Source organism: Girardinichthys multiradiatus, chromosome Y (assembly GCF_021462225.1).
Source record: "Girardinichthys multiradiatus isolate DD_20200921_A chromosome Y, DD_fGirMul_XY1, whole genome shotgun sequence".
Lineage (NCBI taxonomy): Eukaryota > Metazoa > Chordata > Actinopteri > Cyprinodontiformes > Goodeidae > Girardinichthys > Girardinichthys multiradiatus.
Window position 1 is genome coordinate 14,561,347 of NC_061818.1, and position 22,955 is coordinate 14,584,301.

Sequence of the window (22,955 nt, forward strand, 5' to 3'; positions counted from 1 at the left end):
CGCGCCCCCTATCTTCACATAAGAAACCCACCTCATGAATCAAATCCACCTCCCATTGTTGAAGGTAGTAAATAAATAACATGTTTAGTTCAACTGACATTCTGAGGATTTTAATAATGTATAATAATAACCTGAAGATCCTGTGTTCACAAACATATAAAGGTGAAGATAAAGGTGGTGGCGGGTAGGCCTTTCACTCTCAAACGATACCAAGCTAGGGTTATATGAATGAATAGAAATCAATAAAATACCAGAAATACAAACATGTATGTGTGAGTGTACAGTGCCTTTATGTGTATATACCCCTTTAAACGGTAATTCATTCCAAAAAGTGTGGCTTGCATTTGTATTCAGACCCCCTTACTCTGATACCCCAAGATAGTTGCTAGTGCAACCAACTGCTTTATGGAGTAATTTAATTAGTAAATAAAATCCACCTGTGTGTAATTTAATCTCTGTGTTAATCCAGCTGAGAAGGCCCTAAGAGGTTTGGGAGAGAACATTAATGAACAAACAGCCACATTCAATTCAAATTCAATTCAAAGATACTTTATTGATCCCTGAGGGGAAATTAGAATTCCAGTACAACCCATCCAAACATACATCATGACACAAGACAATGGGGGGATGGGTCACCGAGGCTTTGCTGCCCACTCACAGGTGCTGCCCTTGCTAGATGAGAAAAGAGGCCACATTAGGTAAGTAGAGGGGAAAAAAAACAAACATATTTCACACTTTATCCTTAGCAGGATACAGTTTGAGATTGCAAAAAAACCTCAGCACAAAGAAGCAACAAGTTTACAAAACAACATTATGCCGGGAACGGTGAAGGTGGTGTGAGGGATGCATATGTTTATCTTGAGCATGTGTGTGTGTGCAAGTGAGTTTGTACAAGTAAGTCCACGAAGCACTGTTGATGGTTCGTTGGAATGTACATCAACCGGCCACAAAGTTCTGAGCAGGTCCACAGATGTCCTCAGGGAAGGGAACACACCGGCCCGGTCAAGGATAAACTTGTGGCAAATTTTAAATAATCCAAGTTTTGAACGTCACACAGAGTTCTGTTCAATCCATCATCTTAAAATGGAAGGAATATGGTTCAATTCCAAACTTACCGACATGTGGCTGCCCACATAAACTGACTGGTTGGAAGAGATGGACATTAATAAGAAAATCAGAGAAGAGTGGCAGGAAGACAGATATTAAAAGAAAGCTATAAGATGTCTAGTTTGCAGACTGCTGAAAGCGATGCAGAGGATACAGCAAATGTGGAAAATGGTGCTCTGGTCAGGTAAAATCAAACTATAACATTTTGGCCTACATGCACAAATGCCAACATAACACTTCACAGCACCCATTGTGAAATAAGGTGGTGAGAGAATAATGCTGTGGGAAACATTTCTTCAGCAGTGCCAATCCTAGAAAATATGTTAGAAGCTGCAAAAGACTAGCGAGAATGTAGTGGAGATTCAGCTTCTAGCAGGACAGTAACCCTAAACATACAGCGGAAAGGTAAGATCCAAGCATTTTAAAGTGTTCAAATGGCTCAGTCAATATCCAGACCTAAATCCAATTGGAGAATCTGTGGCAATACTTTTTCATTTATGTTCATAGATGCTATTTATCTTATCTGACAGAGCTTGAGAAAGACATACAAAAAATTCAGTCTCTGAATGTGCAAAGCTGGTGAACGTTAGTCAGACAAAATATTGACCTAGAGAGACAAAAAAGAAATGCATGCCATGCTTTTCAGATTTTTATTTTCAAAACATTTTGGAAACCATACATCATTTTCCTATGAGTTGGTCTGCCACATCAAATCTTCACACAGTACACAAATCAGAAAGGAAGTTTCTGATGAACTCAAAAGCATTTATTGATTAAAATCAGAAGTAATTAATAGTTTTATATCATTAGTATTAAAGAAATAGTCCCAAATAATAAGTCAAAGGAACTCAAATACTAATTGCCTAATAAACAAGCACAACACAATCTCTAAACTCAATTATGAAAAGTAAGATTTTCATGGCTTGAACTGCTTAAAGAGAACGCTTTATTACAATAGTGAAATATGTAAAACAGCTTCTACTGCTCAGACAACACTCGCTGCTTTGCTAGAAGTGCGACCCCTGCAGCTTTTTAAATGTTTATGAATCTTCAGTGCTTCTGCTTCATTTTAACCCACATTACTGCAACAAAACTACACTGCTCAAAAAAATAAAGGGAACACTTAAACAACACAATATAACGCCAAGTGAATCAAACTTCTGTGAAATCAAACTGTCCTCTTAGGAAGCAACACTGATTGACAATCAATTTCACAGCTGTTGTTCAAATGGAATAGACAACAGGGGGAAATCTTTGGTGATTAGCAAAACACACTCAATAAAGGAGTGGTTCTGCAGGTGGGGACCACAGACCACTTCTCAGTACCGATGCTTTCTGGCTGATGTTTTGGTCCCTTTTGAATGTTGGTGGTGCTTTCACACTTGTGGTAGCATGAGACGGACTCTACAACCCACACAAGTGGCTCAGGTAGTGCAGCTCATCCAGGATGCCACATCAATGTGAGCTGTGGCAAGAAGGTTTGCTGTGTCTCTCAGCGTAGTGTCCAGAACCTGGAGGCGCTACCAGGAGACAGGCCAGTACACCAGGAGACGTGGTGGAGGCCGTAGGACAACAACCCAGCAGCAGGACCGCTACCTCCGCCTTTGTGCAAGGAGGAACAAGAGGAGCACTGCCAGAGCCCTGCAAGATGACCTCCAGCAGGCCACAAATGTGCATGTGTTTGCACAAACGGTTAGAAACCGACTCCATGAGGATGGTATGAGGTCCCGACGTCCACAAATGGGGGTTGTGGTCACAGCCCAACACCGTGCAGAACGCTTGGCATTTGCCAGAGAACACCAGGATTGGCAAATTCGCCACTGGCGCCCTGTGCTCTTCACAGATGAAAGCAGGTTCACACTGAGCACATGTGACAGACGTGACAGAGTCTGGAGACACCGTGGAGAGCGATCTGCTGCCTGCAACATCCTTCAACATGACTGGTTTGGCAGTGGGTCAGTAATGGTGTGGGGTGGCATTTCTTTCCGTGTGCTTGCCAGAGGTAACCTGACTACCATTAGGTACCGAGATGAGATCCTCAGACCCCTTGTGAGACCATATGCTGGTGCGGTTGACCCTGGGTTCCTCCTAATGCAGGACAATGCTGGACCTCATGTGGCTGGAGTGTGTCAGCAGTTCCTGCAAGATGAAGACATTGAAGCTATGGACTGGCCCGCCCGTTCCCCAGACCTGAATCCAATTGAGCACATCTGGGACATCATGTCTTGCTCCATCCACCAACGTCACGTTGCACCACAGACTGTCCAGGAGTTGGCGGATGCTTTAGTCCAGGTCTGGGAGGAGATCCCTCAGGAGACCATCCACCGTCTCATCAGGAGCATGCCCAGGCGTTGTAGGGAGGTCATACAGGCACGTGGAGGCCACACACAATACTGAGCCTCATTTTGACTTGTTTTAAGGACATTACATCAAAGTTGGGTCAGCCTGTAGTGTGTTTTTCCACTTTAATTTTGTGTGTGACTCCAAATCCAAGCCTCCATTGGTTAATAAATTTGATTTCCATTGATGATTTTTGTGTGATTTTGTTGTCAACACATTAAACTTTGTACAGAACAAAGTATTCAATGAGAATATTTCATTCATTCAGATCCAGGATGTGTTATTTGAGTGTTCCCTTTATTTTTTTGAGCAGTGTATTTACACAAGCAAAGTACATAATTTTTTTCTTGAAGTGCTGAGATGCACTAACAACTCCGCTAGTGACTTTTTTGATAAGTGAAAACGCTATATAAGTGCACCCCTCAGTGTGGAAGTTGTTGCTGAAGGAAAAAGACACAAAATTATCTATTTTTGGTATCAGCAAGGTTTTAAAATTAAATCAGAGGAAGCTGCACTGAAAACTATACTTTATACAACTTATCAAGATGTATCTATGGTAATTTAGGTCATGAGAACAAGACCTGAGCAGGTAATAGTGTGGCTAAATGGAGTTAAGCAAGGTTGCTGTTCTCTCCTGAGCTTTCAACCTCTAAACCTGGACCTAGAAAAGGTGGCAGCCTGTTGGAAATCTGAGAGTTCAGATATGGATTTATGTTTTTTGCAATGCTTCAGCGCTAATTGCTGATACAGGATTCTAAAGCTGGTTCATTATGTCATCTATGTAAATATTTTATCTTTGTTTTACAACAGTTTTACTGCGCTCTCACACAGGGGTGTGATGTCACTTCCACCAATGCAAATAATGACGACTGATGGCAAAAAGGCTATAAAACAACATTTTCAGTGATATTCGTATATTTTCTTACAGTTCATAATGAGAATCAGAATCAGCTAACCACACCATCCTGACCAATTATTGCTATACCCTGTATTTGTTTTTGGTTTCAAACAAGGAGCTGTCACAACTTTTTAACATCTGCTTAAGATAAATCTCCTGAATAAACAGGGAAGTGGGTTTTAAGGTTGCAATAATCATTTTATGTTTTTCCTTTTTAATCTTTTGACCAAAATATGGAATTTGTTCATCCATATGAAATATGATGCTGTATCATATACCACTGCATCACAATGATCTGGCAGGTCATCCCACACTTCATTGCTGATAACATGAGTATGATCTAATTTACAAGGATCTCACTCTAGACTAAGGACTAGATTATTTGTTCCAGTAGACTTCATATGACTTTCTCTCTGAATAACTGGCCACTGTTGTGCTGGTGCCAGATCTCACTTTCTCCTTCACCACCTTCACTACCAAACCCCCAGCTAGAGCGATGCCTGCTGCCGCTTTGCCAATCTCAGCCACAGCGTTTAAGATTCGAGTAGCTGCTGCTACAGCTCCCCAGTGGTCCAACACAGGCCCTGCTACCTCACACACAGCCCCCGCAGGGACATTTGTAGCTAAGGCTGCAGAGCACTGAGCTCCTACAGCTCTGCCACATACAGAGGCCACAGCATGCTGAGCTGTTACAGGTAAACTCCCCTGAGCTGCAGAAGCTGCAGTTTCTGCTCCACAGATCGCTGCTGCTCCCTCCACCACTGAACCTAAAGCAGCTCCAGCTCCCATGGTACACCCGACTCCTGCTGCCACTCCCACAGATGAGGCCCCTATCATGGTTACCTGGCCCAGGGTGTCTAAAGCGCCCTCCTGAGGACTTGTGGCCTCAGTGCCAGCAACAACTCCCACAGAACCACCCAGAACCCCACCTGTTGCCGCCCCCAGAGCCACTGCTGTTTTTCCAGAGGCTACTGCCACTATGGCTCCTACAGCTTTACTTACACTTGTGCCTCCTGCTGCAGACATCCCTGCTAGCTGTCCCGCAGCAAAACCAACAGAGTTCCCTACGAGAGAGGCTCCCGCTGCAGCCGCCAAAGGTACAGCTGCTCCAAACACGGCCCCCACTGCCATGCCTGTTGCTCCGGCAGCTACAAGGATCTTCACCCTGTCGAGCACTTTAGCAGAGAGAGCGGCTTCCCTCCTCAGGCGACTCAAGGATGAATGGAAAGGATGTCTCCCCCTGCCCACCCTGCTGACGCCCTGATTCCTCTCTCTGAACTGGGAGGCATTACTCCTGCTTTCCTCCGTCCATCTCTCAACTCTAAAATCCTTTTTATCACCTCCACCTGACTCCAACTCACACTTTCTTCATTTTGCAAGTTTTCTACAATTTGGGCCCTTTTCTTCTTCCTCCTCTGCTTGCCCTCGCTCCCTCAGCATCCTGTTCTGCTCCTCTGTAATGGCAGCCTCTGCCTCTAAAAAGACTGCACTAGTATAAAAGCCTCCATTGTTCTGCTTCACCATTTCATCCACCTTCCTCACCAGCTCTCTAACCTGTGCTGAGTTACTCGGATCTTTGTTGTTGAGTACGTGGTATCTACCTCCACAGCTCTCAACCAGCGTTATAAGTCCAGCAGGTGCAGTCTCTCTGATACTTTTCAATCCCAATCCCATCCGGATCATCCCCCCTAGTGAACAAAACTACAGTGTGGTTAGAGACCGCGTGTGCTCCAAATATGTGTTTCAGCTGGCAAACAGCCTGGTTCTCACTGTCTGTATAGCGTCCGACAGGCACCACGAGGAGGAACACATGTGGACCGGGAGCTGAGAGAGACACACATTTGGCTATCTCTGCGTGGGTTTGCTCCACACTGAGGTGAGTGTCACCAAACCCTGGCATATCAATCACTGTTATCCTCCTCTTCCTCCCCCGCTTGATAGCCTGGCCTTCCTGCTTTTCATCCTCTTCCTCTGTGAGCGTTGCGATGCCCAGCTCGCAGATCTGGGTGACGGAGCTGGCACTGATCTGCGACAGGAACTTGCTGCGGCCCAGGATGGTGTTTCCAGATGCGCTTTTTCCAGATCCAGTCTTTCCGACAAGGACTAGTCGGAGTTCTCTGCCCCAGCTACTTTCGGACTCAGCACCTTCATTGTCCTCTTGCATTTCACCTGCTTCTTTGTCCTCCATGTCAGATGGTAACACTGTCACAGAAATGGTAATTAAATGAAATTACTGTTGATTAACATTGATCAGTTAACTACAAATGCTTTGGGTAATGTATACTTAGCAATAGTACAGTGATCCAGAACGCAGATGCACCAGGATTTTTGCTGGTGACCAGCAATAGCCAATATTTGGTTTGATCGGCCCTGACCGGTTAACAAAAACTCAAAAACCCTATGCTTTTCTGATCAGTGAACGCATCGCAACATACAAAAAAGTCACCAAGTCATGGTAACAACAACTCCATGGAGGCTGTCACTGAGTGAAGAAGACTCCAAGTTAGGTGTTTTTAATATCAGTGAGGTGTGCTGACCTCTAATGATTTTTATTGTTCATGCTTGATCGTTTTTCTTAGTATTTGAAGTCTGATTTAAAAAATATATATACCCTGCCTCTCGCCCATAGACTGCTGGAGATAGGCACAAACTCCCCCGTGACTCACTATGGAATAAGCGGTATAGAAGATGAATGAATTAATATATTTTTACAGTTAACTAGTAAACCAACGCTAAATTAAATAAGTTTAACGGATTATGTTTTGCCTGACCACCACATCAGCTTGTTATGTTGCTCTCCTGCCTGTTCTTCCTGTATATATAGCAAATGCTATTATACATAAAGAACAGGATTTGTTTGGCTCTGGTGGTTTTGAGAAAGGTGCAGAGAGATGTAAATGAAAAACCAATTACACAACTTCCTGAATGTAAAGCCTAATTAGTTATTTACTTAGAATAAAATGAGGGATGTTGCGATATATGGCAAAATAACTCCCCTCTTAAAATTAAATTCAAACAAGACAGCTGCTTGCAAACAAGACTTACTAACAGCTACCGTGTATAAAAAACATCCAGAGTTTAAACACAAGCAGGATTATTAAACTGTCTTTGATTTATGACTCCAGTAACATAACATTCAACATTGGAAGGTATTCCTTAGTATTTTTACAACTTTTCCTTTCTTTTTATTTTAGACGGGAAGGGGGGGGGCAGCTTTCAGGTGCAAAGTTTGCTTCTGCCTCAGGCCGGCCCTGGATTTAATTTAGAACCACCTGGTTAAAACGGTGCAGTCCAGACCCTGGATCTGTGAACATGTTCATCTTGCTGAGATTACATAACCCGGTGAATATAAGCGAACTTCATGACCGCCGAACAGAATCGTGTTGTTTGTAAACAGCAACATGTTTATGGACTGCAGTCAGCCCTTCAGGACACTTCTGCGCAGGAATGTCAAAAAACTGCACATAAAAGCTTCATCACGGATCAGTAATTATTGTTAACATCATGAATCATAAAGCAGGAATCACTTTCTCACCATCCGATCGGATTATTAGCATGCTGCTGCTAGCATGTTGCTAACAAACAACCCTATCATCTTACCTTGGTCCGTCTTTCAGCGGACTTCATTCATTTCCCAAGCTAACAGCAGTGTTATTCCCTCTTTTTTAGTTTGTTATTTGGCTTCCAATCTTTAAGGGAATCATTTCAGAGTAATCAGAGCTGAGCTTCAGCCTGAAAACCAACATTTGGACTTTGATCGCGTCAGAAGGCTCTTTGGTGGCTGCCCTCTGTTGGCTGATCTCTGAAATCTGACAACAAACAGGAAAATCTCATTCTTTCTCCATCATAACATAATCACTTTATTTCATATGTTTTAACAAAATGGCTTCTTGGTCTTGCAGCACTGATATTATTTCTCTGAATATACATACAAGTTTCATAACAGTCGTTATACTCCTTTAAAATGACACCAATCTCAGTTTGATAGATATAAAGCATTACATTTTGACAACTCTAATATAACAAGAAAACATGTTTAACAAGGACGAGGTGAAGGCCCACAATTTATATTTCAACCTAACCAAAATAAACCAATTTAAAACACAAACGAGTACTAGGTAAAAAAAAAAAAAAAAGATTATGGGGGCGATCCCTTTCAAATGAATACAAAAATAATTATGATGTATTTTCAGGCAAATGGAACAAGAGGTGTCTTGACAACTTAAAGCAGCAATCGGAGGAAAATTCTTAATTTTTACAAAAGAAAACCTTTAAAAATGAAAAAATATCACAAACAAACCAGGCCACGGTTAAATGAGGTCAAATTTATACTCTGCAACTACATATATTTAAAGCATATGGGTTTTACACACATTAAATCTGGACCAGACAATACATTAGGGGTTTGTAAAGTTCTGAAGTAAACTTTTTTTTAAATGATTTCCCAATACAGTGCAGGGCACATCTGTTGGCTCTCTTGGTAAAGATGTGTAAAATGCTATAAAACTAATTCATTTGTTTACTGCAGCAGTATAGTCTCACACTAAAAAAACAAAAAATAAAAGTTGCAAAATCTAATCCTTTAGTTTTAGTAGGGTCACTCAGTGGGGAAAAAAAAATCCAATATTAAAAAAACAATTTTAACAAGAATGTAGCAACAATTTATCCATTGTATTTTTTAAATTGATCAGAAATTGATCATAATCTGCGACTTTGTTTTCTTGGATTATGAACCAGTTGTTTGGGAGTGACGTCTATTTTATGTCCTAACATGACAAACGTAAACATGTGGAGTTTGCCAAGCTTCACTGGGACTTTAACTGGAAGTGCACGCTTTGGTCAGGTGAAACTGAGGTTGAGCTTTGTTTCAGCAACCTACTCAGAGCAGGTTTTTGGCGTATAGCAAAGCATTAACATGTAGAAAAGCACCTCATGCAGACAAGTTTGATGGAGGATCTGTGATGCTGTGGACCCATTAGAGTGCATGGCATCACGAACTTCGAAATACTTGTTGTTCATATAAATCTGGGTGGATAATGTATCATAATTGGATATTTCAGCAGGATAAGGCTCCATTTAATTTTCCTTTGGAATTAATACAGTATTTTTTGAATAAAATTTAATTGAATTGGAAAACATATGGCCAAAATCCACCTTTTTCCATGGTCATCTCAGCTCCCAGACCTAAATCCTATAGAATGCCCAACCTGTGGGGTGAGCTGAAGATTAGAGATCATAAGAAAGACCCCTAAACTCTGGATGGTGTAGAGAGATTGTTAAATAAGGGATGCATGCTGCAACCTTAGGAAATATTACACATGGGCTGTGCTTCTGTCAAAGCATGGTTGTACAAAGTACTGACAGCTGGGGTCCCTATTATTGTGCCAATTCTGTCAAAAACATTTTCCCTACTGAGCAAATTTACTCAAATGGCAGGTTTATCTTTTTTTTTCAGAGTCATATTATGTTGCTGCAAAAACGTCTTATTTATTTTAAGGCTTTTTTCCTCATCTTTACCAGGGGTGCCAATAAATTTGTCCGCCTCTGTACGTTTAAAAACAACTTTCTGTTGTTTTTCCAGAAACATCCTTTAATACAGTTAGATTCTCCAATTACAAATCCCTGCTGGTGGACAGCAGTTCAAGCCTCGATCAGAACTCTGAATAACCACTCAACACTGAGGGCACCTCTGCTCTTTCCCTCACAGCACCTTCACTTTTGTACAATGGACGGCAGCCTTTGTTTCCTTTGCCGTCATCACAGTTTACATGTCAAGCCACTCCATGTGGACTTCTGTGTGCACTCCTGATTCTTCTACTCCTTTTCTCCTGCTCCTCGCGCCCGCTGATGAGTAGCGCTATAGCTCAGAGCGAGAGCGGGAGATGCGGGGGCCTTTCCGAATTTCTTTCCTCTTCTCCTCCTTCCTCCTCCTCTTCTCCTCCTCCCTCAGGATCTTCTGGAAAGCCTCGGCCGTGTGAAGAACCTGAAGCAGCCAGGAAAGGGTCGGTGTTTGTATGAAAGGTACCATTTTGTAAGGAAATATGTAATAACACAAAGTAACAAGGTGGGCATGTCCCAATAAGGATTTCATGCCCTCCATGCAGATCAGATAAACTTAATTCTCAGATTTCCTTGGCATTGCCCATACAAAGTCTCTTAAATTACGCCATATATATATATATATATATATTTTTTAAACCAAACATATCAAAATTTGAAGCATTTTCTAAATCCTTCTTTAAATGGTTTTAATGTCAGTTATAGAGAATGTTTATTTACTTATTAATGGGGGGTGTATTAGCACATACCACTTTTGAAAGCAACTGTGATAAAAATGTATTATTTGTGCAAAATTGTTTCTGAAAAAAATTGTTCTACCTGTGTCTCTTGGGCACAAAAGTATCTTTAAAGGCTGCCAGAGAAATATTATCTATTTTTATGAATGCCATTATTAACCCCAGTCCTCAACATACACAACAGATATTAAACATTTTTAGATTTTTAACTCCTAAATGCCACTGTTAGTAATTAGATTATATATTTATTTAGATAAAACAAAAAACAACCAAAAAACTACAACTTAACACAAAAAAGTCACAAGAAAGTCCAGAAAACAAGATCTGGTCATATTGAAAGTAATTTGCTCTTAACAACTTAACATGCAAAAATTCAATCACACAACATAAACAAATCTCTAGAAACCTGGGAGGGTTGTAGGTACTGGCCAAAATTGTGTCCTGGTCTATAGAAGATTAAAATAAATGCATATGCAAGAATATAAAACTACATTTCTTCAGTTTTACATGGTGTAAATTTTTACAGTTGCTGTGTCCAAATTAACTCACTCATCAATGACGTTCCAGAAGTTGCCGTATTCGCTTTCTGGACACCGTTTCTGCAGGACAGCCTTCATATGCTGCCAACAGCATATGACTCGATGATAATTCAGCATTTTCTCCTTCTTCTTTAAATTACCGCTTTTTATTCAACATCTTAAAACGTAATGTTTAGTGTTTCAGCTGCTCTCTGCTCAGCTCTTCAAGGACAGCTGGGAAATATTTGAGCAAAGCGCATAAAGCTGGTCAAAGGACACAGACAGACCAGGAGTCGAAGCAACCAATACAGTCCCAATAGTGCTCTAAACGTCATTAAAAAGGGTAAAAAACTGGAAGAACTTTAGATTCAATCCAGATTTAGTAGTTCAACAACAAAAAAAATCTATGTAAGGCCAAAAGTACAGTTTTGCAAAAGGTGCCCATGAGTATTTTTTACTTATTCTCCTCTTCACTGTGTGTACGGCTGAGATATATTTACAGACAGTAGACCCACATCATGTATCAGGAGCTGAATTTTGTTAGAGACTTTGATACAAATAATTTAAAAACAAACATTTCAACATACCACGGTGGTAAGGGACAGAAAAGACATTTAGTATCAGACTACAATGTATCCCTAAATTAGGAGCAATGTCTCCATCATACTCACATCGTCTCTCTCTGTGCGGTATGGATTTAAAAAATCTGGGGATTTCTCTGTTATTCCCAGCTCCTGCGACATCTGAGAGATGAAGAAAAAAGACAAGATGATGCAGGAGAGATGAAACACTCTGTTCACACTTTTTTTAAAGAGACTAAATGGGGGGTTACTGTTGCAGCACTGAGGGTTGAACTCATCCTTTCAGAGTGCAAACTGCTGCTTTGACTCAGAATTAACCTACTCTGTAATTCTCTTGGTAGATTATTAAAGATGGGGGATAATCATGATAGAGTTAAGTTCATTTACATAAATACAGGGGGAACCGTTTCATCAGTGTTGCTCGTTTCTGCTTCAAAGGCTTCTGCGCATTATAGAAAAATATGAGTTAATCCCATTTTTCAGTGACAGAGAAGTGTTGGATACATTTTGTGATGTTTAATTTTAAGGGTAACTTTTCAAACTGGTTCTGTAAACAAAGTGTGCTTTATTTCATTTTGACCCCCAGCAGAGATAAATACTTTAAATAGGCCAAAAACAGCATTCGGCATCATCAAATCCAACAATCAAACCAGATTTTGATAAAAAAAAAAATAAAAATAAATTCAAAACAAAAATGCAGTGAAAATAAGCAAAAATATGTCATGCACACAGCCATAAGCTGAAAGAGAGACCAGCATCCAGAATTTCCCCTAGCACTAAAGATGTTGGCAAATTCTGACAAAAGTCTTATTGACAGGTACAGTACATGACAGAACTAGAGTCTGCATGGTCTTACGAGTGTGAGGACATGCTGGTGGGCTCCTCCTGTGAAGACTCCTGTCTGGTTACAGAAATTCAGCCCCCAGCGCAGCAGACCACCCCAGTCAGAGTTGCGGTCGTAGTAGTGGTGGACGATACGTGGGAAGCGCAGCGCCACATCGCCGAAGAACGCTGTGTTCTCCACCACATGGGAATAAGCTGTAAAGATGGTGGAGGTACATGAGGTTGTTAAACACGTTTTGAAGATGCGGATGAAAGGAGGTATATTGATGAGATAGAGGACGCAAAGACAGATGATGTTAGCTGCAGTAAAAAAAAGGAAGTATGTGGACGAACAGACAGAAGTGAAATTTTTATCACTGGGGAAAAGAAAGTGAGTCAGACCTTCTTTGATCTTATCATCCAGAGGGAAGGGGTCATCAGGCTGCATGTTGGCTGCGACTAGGATCTGTCTCGAGTCTTCCAACACCTTCAGATAGAGAAAAATCTCCAGATCAGGGTTAATTACAATACCTTACATAAGTATTCATACTTCTTTAATTTTCCATTACAAAAAAACAACTTTCAATGTATTTTATTGGGATTGAACGTGAAAGCTCAACACAAAGTACAGCCTGATAGTGAAGTGGAAAGAAAAGAGAACAGTTTTCAAACATTTTGCAAATAAAAAGCTGAAAAGTGTGGTGTGGATATGCATTCAACACCCTTTAATCTGATACCCCAAAATGCAACCAACTGCAGCCAGAAGTCACCTGATAAGGAAATAAAATCCACCTGTGTATAATTAAATTTCAGCATAAAACAGCTTCTCTGTGAATATCTCAGACTACTCAGAGAACCATTAATGAAGCACTCTAGGGTGGCACAATATAAGGAAAACATGTGATAATGTTGATGAATGCTATGATAATGATATGATTTGCTGTAAACACGTGCTATGTGAGGTAGAAAACTCATATTGTACCCAATATCACCCTGAACACATCTTCTCCATGGTAAAAGGTGGTGGCAGCATCATGCTGTGGGGGTGGTTTAGCAGGGACAGGGAAGCTGGTCAGAGCCAATGGGAAAAGGGTTCATCATCCAGCTTGAGAAAAACCCTAAACAGTCAGAGCTAGAACTTCTAAAGCACATTCATGTGTTTGAATAGCTCAAAGTCTGGACCTAAATGCCACTGAGAAGCTGTGGAAGACCTGAAAGTTCATCTACACAGATTCTCTCCATCCAATCTGACTGAGCTTCAGCTATTTTGTAAAGAATTATCTTATTTTTTTCTAAAACAATTTTAAAACCGTGTCTCCTTTTACTTCCACTTCACAGCTATGCACTATGGCGACAGAGAATAAAAAAAGCTCCGAAAAGGCTAGACTTAAGAGTGAGCCTAGTGCTACTTTGATCTAATGCTAATCCTTCCTCTTATGATATTTTTACATGACACTTCCTATCCGCCGACTGGCATCAGTGGAGCGCTCCATCACGCTAACACGGAGTGGTGTGAAAGTGCTGACAATGTTTTTCTGCCAGCGAAGGTTGCCTGCCCCCCGCTGTCCTTGCGCAGCATGCGGCTGCATAGATAACCGTCTACCGGGAAAAGGAGGCAGACATGTAAATCAAATCTCCTGGAGTAACACCAGTGTAAACGTACTGTGAGGACTCTGAATTACCATTCAAATTAAAGCATTTATAACGGCGGCTGTATTGTATGGAAAGCATTTGGGACTCTATTGAGATGGCAACATTCTTATCATTCCAACTACTAAAAACACAAAGTCTGAAAACATTTTTTCTAATGCCAGAGGCCCTGTCTGTGCTCAGCTGTACCACAGATGTGAGAGGATAACACAGACGTCCTACCTTGAAAAGCCCCTTGAGCATTATGTCTATGATCTTGTACTGCTGGTTGATGTCATTCAGCTCCACAAGATTCTTCAGAGCGTTCAGCTGATCTTTCCTCTTTGTCTCAAACAGCCGCTTGTCTGACAAAAGCAGGTCAGGGAGAATCATAAACGCCACATGGATGCAACACAAATTCTCCCTTGCACACTGATCTGTGACAGCGTCACGCTGGAGTTCAGTGCATCGACAGCGGAAGGATACAAATCTCCAAGTTGGAGTCGTGTCGAGGCCTTTGCGTGTCAGAGTCTGCCGAGCTGAGGGCGACGGCGGCCAGGACCAGGATCACTGCGCTCACGCTCCACATGGTCACCAGGGGGTAGCAGAGAGGCACTCCTACAAACAGAATGACAAATTGGTTGCAACCAACTTTAAAATAACAGAGCTACCCAATCATACAACACATTTTAGTCACAGTCAAAAATTTCTAAATTGGACGTCTTTTCTTAGTTCTTAAAGAGGCAGTATCTCTCACCTAAGAGGTTGTTTCAGTACTTTTAGCATGTGGGCCTCACCCTAAGCCACACCAGGAACCTGTGTGCGTTGTAGAACCTGAACAGGAATTTCGACGCAGCATTGTAAATGTTAAGATAAATCATGCTTGAAGCCATGTCCTCTGATGTTTTTCCAGTTTAACTGAAATTATTTTTTTACTCCTACCCCAACTGTCAATTTCAAAACCAGAGACAGTTGAGAAAAACTAAGTACACCCCACAGTTCAATAGCACCTAAAACCACCTTTAGCAGCAATAAATCTCAAGAGCTGTTTTCTGTAGGACTTGTATCATTGAGGAGGAATTTGGGCCCACACTTTACAACACTGCTCTGGTACTTACTGTACATTATGGAAAATAGATAGCTGTTGGATTGATGTTCTCAGGTTTTACTCCAGAGAACTTTGGTATACAGAAGATTTCACAGTGGACTCCATGAGAGCCAGAGGTCCGGGTCCTGCGGCTGCAAAGAAAGCTCAAATTATCACCTGTCCACCACCGTGCTTAACAGTGGGTTTGGGGTTTTCATGTTGATATACTGTTTTTTTTGTGACACATGGCCAAACATCTCTACTTTAGTTTCATGTTTTCAAAGCATGCTGCTTCTGCTTAATTCAGATGCAAAAATAAGTTGTGCTGCCATATTGTTTTGTGAGAAATAAAAAACTCTTGGTGACACGTCCAAACAAACAAAACGTTTTCTGTCTTTTTACAACTGGACTTTCATGAGGTGCAACACTTGACCTGCTAACTGAGGCCTTTACAAGAGGCCCTGGCTCTTTTGTGCTGAGCATTGCATCTGAACATGGTGTGAATTTGCAGGACAGTCCACTCCTGGGAAGGCTGGTAACACTTTTAAATGTTTTCCACTTGTGAATTATTGTTCTCACTGCAGCATTAAGGACATCTGATTGGTGGGAAATGGCCTTATAAATTCCCAGATTTCTTTCCTTAAACTGATTGCTGATGTCTTTCAGTCTTTCCATTGTGTTAACGCTAACCTGCAAACAGGAAAAACCAGAAAACTGAAACAAAGCAGCCTCGGCTTCCCTAATGCGGCAATTCCACAATGCACCTTGAAACTTAAGCTAACATCTCCACTGTCCAAGCACATAAACATTCACTGATAACAGCCCATGGGACGGTTACCTGTCATTTCAACATCTCTGTAAGGTTTGAAACCCTCTAAACATTGTTTTTTATGCTGAAAACCCCACTGAAATAACCAAGGACCTCACTTTCTTTATCACTGTTTTCTTTTCCCAAAGCTGTTGGCCCAGCACTGACTCCTTCAATAGGTGGAAAATATGTAATAGAAAGACACACAGGGGATAAATGGTCAATATGGAGCAACAGAGGGCAGCCATCGTTTGTAGACGGGGCCCCTTATGTACCTTTTAAGACACATCTGATGTCTGCCGATTGCTTAATCCCCAGAGGAACCTTTACAATCTGCACCAGACTCCTCTTCTGCTCTCGCCTCAAATCTCTACAAAAAACAGGGATCTATTGGCACTTCCATTTGGTTGCTACTAATTTTTTTTCTCCTCTGGAGCTTTTTTAAACATTTGAAAAGGACCGATAAAAGTGAGAAGAAGCACTAAATATAGAAACTAATAAATGAAAATCTCCCGAAGCCCATTTTTTGATACCATTAGCAGAAAACTGAAGGAGGATGGAACAATCCTGATGAAAAACTACAGGATATAATTCACATAAAGCATGCATAATTCAGCAAGGGCTCCATGGTTGAGACCGCAAGCAGGATGAAGACGGCTATGAGGCTTGGGAAGGTTGAATGGAGGCAAGCAGGGCGAGGGAAGGGGTATGGGAGGTAAAGAGGGTGGAGGGGAAGGCGAGCCCCTGCGGGAAAACAACCGCTTTCCTGGTGAATATTTCATCCTCCTCTAGTAAGACACACAGAGGAGAGCAAGTGCAGTATGGTTCAGTAGTAGAAGATAATAAGCAACAGAGACTTGATTTCTGCTCTAACTGAGTTAATCTCTACAAGCTCGGGTGCCTATTCTTGAATTTGAAGGACTAAGAATTGAGCAAATGTCTCGGGTGTGAATGTTAATTTAGACTGAGCGATTCCCCTTGAGAGTCTCAAGAGAAAAATCACACTATCCCTCTTCTGAGTCCTGATAACACAGACAAACAGTAATCATGTCCTCCCTAAAGCTGCCTTCTGTTTAACAGGGGGTCCCCCATACATCCTGACAGCTGCTCAAAAGTTCTAAGTCAGATGAAGGTCTCAAGATATTATTTCTAGACATGCAAGTATGAAAATTTCATTTTTAGCAACCTTTTCTGCATTCTGCTGTGGTCTCTACGGTCATTCAAGTCTTTTCTCTGAAGATATTAGAGGAGGATAAGTTTTTATTTCAGAGTCTGCAGAAAAACGATTTCCTGAAGAAAGCTGAGTGAAAACAATTGCTCATTTTGAGACTTTTATTTGAGCAGCCTCCAGGTTTTTTGAAAAATGCTCCTCCAAAAAACCTAAAGTGCTGAAAGAAAGCTTCAGTATTTCGTCTCGACATTCATGGACAGTGACCTCGGCCTTCCAGCCAGCCGGGTGTTTGTGAATGAGCAAAACGAGGATTGTTCCTGGCACAATGAAGACTTCCTGCACAGTTCCTACAAATTTACCATTATCAATTTCTCTTAAAAATGCATCATATAAGTGTTATTTAAAGTGATCAGTGTGTTGCCAACATCTGCACAACATGTATTTTTTCTCCTGAGCCACAGCTGAGAAAGAACACTGTATGGATTTGCAGGTCAGTGGGTTTTCAGCCAATATTTTAAAACTTTAATTTCATATCAAGAATTTTATTTTCACAAAATGTTTCAGAGACAAGTTGCTTATCTCATTGCGTTGCACTAACAATATCTTGAGCTTGATAAATTTCATTATCTCAAGATCACAAGACCTCAGGCTGGTTTTGCTGTGATAAACATTCAGTTAATTAATTTTTCAAAACGAGGTCTCAAGCTTAGTACCGATAGCAATTTCCTTCCATTATCTTGAAATAATGAGATATGGAACTCTTTGCTCCAAATATAGCTTCACTTTCTTAGGTCATTATCTAAAGATGAGACTGTTTGTCACAACTTTCATAATATTTTGTAATAACGTGATATTTATTTCATGTTGACATAATATCTAAAGGTCGTTTTTCTTGATCACAAGACAGTTCTGTGGGGATAACAATTTGATTGGTTGATTTTCTTGAGGTAAGATCATTCCCACCTGTTTTGTTATATCAATATTACCAAACAATGTAATATTATAATCTCTGCTGCAATTACGGTTAATCTGGTCTATCATCTTAAAACGAGCACATTTTGTTGTAGTCATAAAAGTTTGGTTAGTTCATCATCTCAAGATTAGATCACAAGTTCATTTTGTCCCCTAAAATGATTTCATCATATCACTGAACTCTTTATTGACACAGAGTTTTTTCGTCCTATTATTTGAAGATTAAAAGAGCTCAGATTAGCTTACTAATGATAAAGGTTTGGTTAGGTTAGATCTTGAAATCAATTTAATGTGAGGTTTTATTACATCATCACTTGAAATAATGAGATATTCAACTATTTGTTTTAAACTGTTTTTTGTCACATTATCTTGGAACAAAGTTTGTAATATGGATTAAGTCCCTATAACAGATTAATTATATTTTGCTGAGATAACCTCTCAAACTAGTATTGTTGTGGTAACCATGAGGTCATTGCGTTGAGTTGAGGTCTATAGCTCACTTTGTTGTCATAATAATAATGTATTGAATTTTAATTTTATTCTTTAATTTATGAATATAATAACATCTCACAGCAGGTAGAGGAAACAATCCATTATTTATAATCACTATTAATATTTAAAATCTGTCTAAAATTACTCCACTTTGTTTAGCAAGTCTGACTTTTATGCTCTGAAAAATTGAACACTGAGAAACAGTTTCTCTCATTAGTAGTTTTACTTGTTTACCTTAAAGCCAGACTTTGAAAATGGAAAAGCATGTTTCATATTTTTTTTACATACTTTTGGAGACTGTGTAGGAACCCTGGCACTATCTGACCAACCGCTGTCAGCCTATCAGTGCGAGGACAGAGTGCTGTCATTAATAAGTAGTGTAAGCAGATCAATCAATTCTAATGTGGCGCAGACAGCATAGAAAGCGGAGTATAAACGGAGCCATTAGCTGTTAGCGGGAAACTTAATTACACAGGATGATAGTTTTATAACATCTAAGTCATCAGAAAGTCTATTGGTGAAGTTATTGGATCTATCCAGAGCAACAATTGAAAAAGTTGTGACACACCACACAGTGTGGATGTTATATTTTAAGTGCCTCTTGAAAATGATGATTGGTTTCAAATACTTCAATCTACTTAAATGTGTTTACTTCACACTTCTGCCTTAAGGTGTAAAACAGTAGCCCAGCACACAAACTATAGGACGGCTGCTGTAAACTGGGAGCAGTCTGAGTGGTCCATCACATATTCCTGTGCGGAGTCCATGATTAGACAATATTTTTCTTCCAGCCAATCTGATGTTCAGCATCCAGGTGGGCTTGTTTCAGATTTGCACTGAAGTTGGCAAGGTACGCTGGCCATGTGGAGGCCTAACGGGGGCAGAGAGCTTGCTGAAGTCGTGTAAGCCCACACAAATCTCCTGGCTGTAGATTTTGTTCTCTGCCAACAACAACCTCATGGGGTTGAAAGGTTGAAGTTTAGGTTTCCTGTGTGGGAGACTCGGAGTCCCGCTTTGTCAATTAAGCATTAACAGCCGTAAAGATCTTTCTGCTCTGCACTGTGGAAAATCATGCAAAATATCTGGCGATATATGGCTATGCAGTTTGGTCGCATAATCAGAATCAGCTTTATTGCCAAGTTTGTACATACAAACAAGGAATTTGACTCCGGTACACTGCTCTTTGGTTTTGTTGTTGGAGAATTCCCTGAGAAGAGTCAGGAAATGCTCCAACATTTGTCTAATGAGGCATGCTGACCCTTAAGGTGAATGCAGCTCTGGGGAGGATGGAAAAGCAAGATGCTCATCAGACGGACAGCTGGATGTGCAGAAGGAGATCCTGCTTCCCCTCAGGCTGCATGCTTGCTGTGGGAGGCATGAGGTTCAAGGACTGACACTTCATCTCTCTCTCTCTGACTTCTAAGAAGCACCATCTCTGTCATCAATCATGCAAAGGCAAATCGACGGACATTCATAATGATGATGTCTGAATAAACAGTGTCAGCGGACCATTAATCAGATTGCTTAATTGATTATATGGTGCCCCTGACCTGGGTTTCCTACAACCATAGGGGCAAATATCCATTAGTTTCAATTTTAAGATAAATATGAACAAAATCTTGATTAGGACCACAAATAGTAATGATTATTCAAACAAGGCTTCAAGTATTTAAGTTACTCTTCGAAGCAACGCCGCGACCTGTGATTGTTCAAACTGACTAGAAGGGATCAGGCTCCGAACATCTCAGCCACGCAACCCGAGGTTCACTCACCGTGTTGTAGCGAAGCACAGCCGCGGCGAAGAAGCAGCGATTAGCGGTAGCGTTTAATCCGCTTAGATCCCCATTCAAAACGTCAAAAAGCCGCTGCAGAAGACGGGACATGCGGGTTACCTCGCTCGATCCTCAGGTGACCAGAAGCGGAGATGGTTCATTTGCATGCGGCTCTCGACGCTCCACTCCACCAGCGCCACGATCGCACCGGCTGGCTTGACTTGGACGAATGACAGCGGGCGGGCGCTGAACGCGGAGGAGGAGGTGGTTTCTACACGGCGGACTTACACAGACGCACCGGCGTCATAGTTCCCATGCTGATATCCCAAATGACCTTTCGCAAAACCCCGCCCCCAAACGGTCCTTGTCCAATCACACATCATTAGCATTTCTAGCTATGTAAGCTAGGTCCGGCATTCCCCAAGATGGTGAAGCGATGCAAGTCAAGTAAAAATAAATAAATAAAAATAAAGACGTAAACATTTGAAGACAAGTCCCACACAAGATGCAGTGACAGTATCAAAGTCAATAGAAAAGCTGTCTGGTGTGTAAACGCTGTCTGTGTAGCCGGACATAATACTGACTGTGGTTTATGCCACGTAGATTTAAATCCCTTGCTACAGTACACCCCTCGAACTTTTTCCAATTTTATATTATAATTCGTTTAATTTTATTGGGATTTTATATAATAAACAAACATAACGTGGTGCATAATTATGAAGTAGAAAAAAAAACGTTTAGTTATTTTTTTTTCTACAAACAGAAATCTGAAAAGTGTGGCGTGTATTTATATTCGGCTCCTTTTACTCTGACATTCTCCATCCCCCCCAAAAAGACCCATTCAGCAAACTGAATAAATTCAGCTGTTCTGAGAAGGCATCTGGGCTTTGTTAGAGACCATTAGTAAACACATCCAAGAACACGTCAGACAGGTCAGGGATAAAGTTGCAAGACACACCAAAGGTTTTCTCTTCAGAAGAAATCAAAACTGAACGTTTTGGCTGACATGCAAAACTCTACGTGTGTAGTGACATTTAACATAAAACATCAGCATGAAAAAATATCTGTACCCTGAAAACACCATCCCAATGGTGAAAAATGGTGGTGGCAGGGCCATGATGTGGGGTGCTTAACTTCAGGATGAATGGGAAAGCTGTTCAAAGTTAATGAGAAGATGGATGGAGCTAAATACTGAGCAATCCTGGGAGAAAACCTGTTAGAGATTGGGACAGTTCACCTTTCAGCATAATGAGATTAAACATACAGCCAAAGCTACAAGGGAATGTTTCAGATTATAGCATATTCTTGTTGTTGGAATGGCCCAGTCAAAGTCCAGACCTAAATCTAATTGAGAAAAGAGATTTAAAAGTTAATATTCACAAAGTTTCACCAGCGAATCTGACTGAACTTGGTCCAGTTTGCAAAGAAGCATGGGCAGAAATTATAGTCTCTAGATGCGTGAAGCTGGTAGAGACATTCCCCAAAAAACACGCAGGTGTAAATGCAGCAAAATGGCAACGACCAAATATTGCCTCCAGGGGGCTGAATGCAGATAAACACAACACAAAAAAATAAACTGAATCTATCACAATTGGTTCATCACATAAAATCCCAATATATTACATTGCAGATTGAAGTTATAATCAGGCATGGGCCAATTTTACATTGTTTATCTTTATTGGAAAAAAAAACCCAGATAAGAACTGTGGTTTATTGTTTGAAACGAATGCTTGCAAACAACAAAAACTGATTATATGTTTGGTGCAATTAGTTTTAATGAGCAATTTTTTCATACCAGAAATTATTGTGATAAATGATTTGGTCCATATCATCCATCCGTAGTTGTGACATTAAAAGAGAAAAAGTTGGAGGGGTATGAATACTTTTGCAAGAGGGCAACGTTTAAAAAAAGAAATAATAAATAAACGACAGCAGTGGTAGTTTCTTGGTACAGTGAACATTTTATTTGTCCTCTAAGAACACCCAAAACACCCTCCACCAGAAGTAAATGCAAAAAATGTTGAACAAAAATGTTACCAAGGACATTTTTGTTCTACAATGACATTTCTTGCTCTCCCAGGAGTGACACCAAGATCTGCTCCTTTGGCAGTAAAGACATGAACAGTCAATGACAGATCTGTTTTTTTCTTCAACAGCGGCTCAAACATAAACCTTCACAACAGTTCACTGTGCTGCTGTTACATAACTGAGGTGTAATGATGCACACAGACAGAAAGAACAATCAAAGAGATTCAGAAATAAAACTAAAAAAGTCCAAAAAATCCAAAAGTTGATGGATCAGCCTGTTTTCAGAGAGAACTCAGACATACAGAGGGACACATCTCCAACACGTCTGAAGACAAAAGTTAGGGATCAATAAATCCAAAGGTCAAAGTTTTCAATTAATAATTTAACAGAAAATACTTTAAACAAAAAACAGCTTTCTCAAAAATGAGCTCACA

At 40.7% G+C, this 22,955-nt stretch overlaps 2 protein-coding genes and 1 pseudogene across 2 annotated transcripts in view; all 3 read right to left on the reverse strand.

The window, feature by feature from the left end:
* Positions 1-4,332: 4,332 nt before the first annotated feature.
* Positions 4,333-8,133, reverse strand: LOC124864451 (annotated as a pseudogene).
* A 48-nt stretch (positions 8,134-8,181) lies between these two features.
* Positions 8,182-21,030, reverse strand: LOC124863945 (coiled-coil domain-containing protein 134-like). The gene is made up of 7 exons (XM_047358524.1): positions 20,494-21,030; positions 14,678-14,809; positions 14,435-14,556; positions 12,965-13,049; positions 12,597-12,778; positions 11,831-11,902; positions 8,182-10,328 (listed from the first exon to the last, which is right to left on the reverse strand). Exons 2-7 carry the CDS (start codon positions 14,778-14,780, stop codon positions 10,203-10,205), a joined length of 690 nt encoding a protein of 229 aa, XP_047214480.1. The 5' UTR covers positions 14,781-14,809; positions 20,494-21,030; the 3' UTR covers positions 8,182-10,202.
* Positions 21,031-22,649: 1,619 nt separating this feature from the next.
* LOC124864886 (meiosis inhibitor protein 1-like) overlaps positions 22,650-22,955 on the reverse strand; it is a 59,999-nt gene continuing 59,693 nt past the window's right edge. The window contains exon 16 of the mRNA XM_047359846.1: positions 22,650-22,846. Coding sequence (XP_047215802.1) covers positions 22,792-22,846 — 55 coding nt within the window. The 3' untranslated portion in view covers positions 22,650-22,791. The remainder of the gene's footprint in view (positions 22,847-22,955) is intronic.

Bases quoted from the DNA above. Each gene is read 5' to 3' on its own strand.
- LOC124863945 (XM_047358524.1), bottom strand. From the start codon at position 14,780: ATGTGGAGCGTGAGCGCAGTGATCCTGGTCCTGGCCGCCGTCGCCCTC. The intron at 11,903-12,596 runs GTAAGACCATGC...TTCATCTCTCAG, and splicing joins ACCAGCATGTCCTCACACTC to ATGTCGCAGGAGCTGGGAAT. The intron at 10,329-11,830 runs GTGAGTATGATG...TGGCTGCTTCAG, and splicing joins ACCGCACAGAGAGAGACGAT to GTTCTTCACACGGCCGAGGC.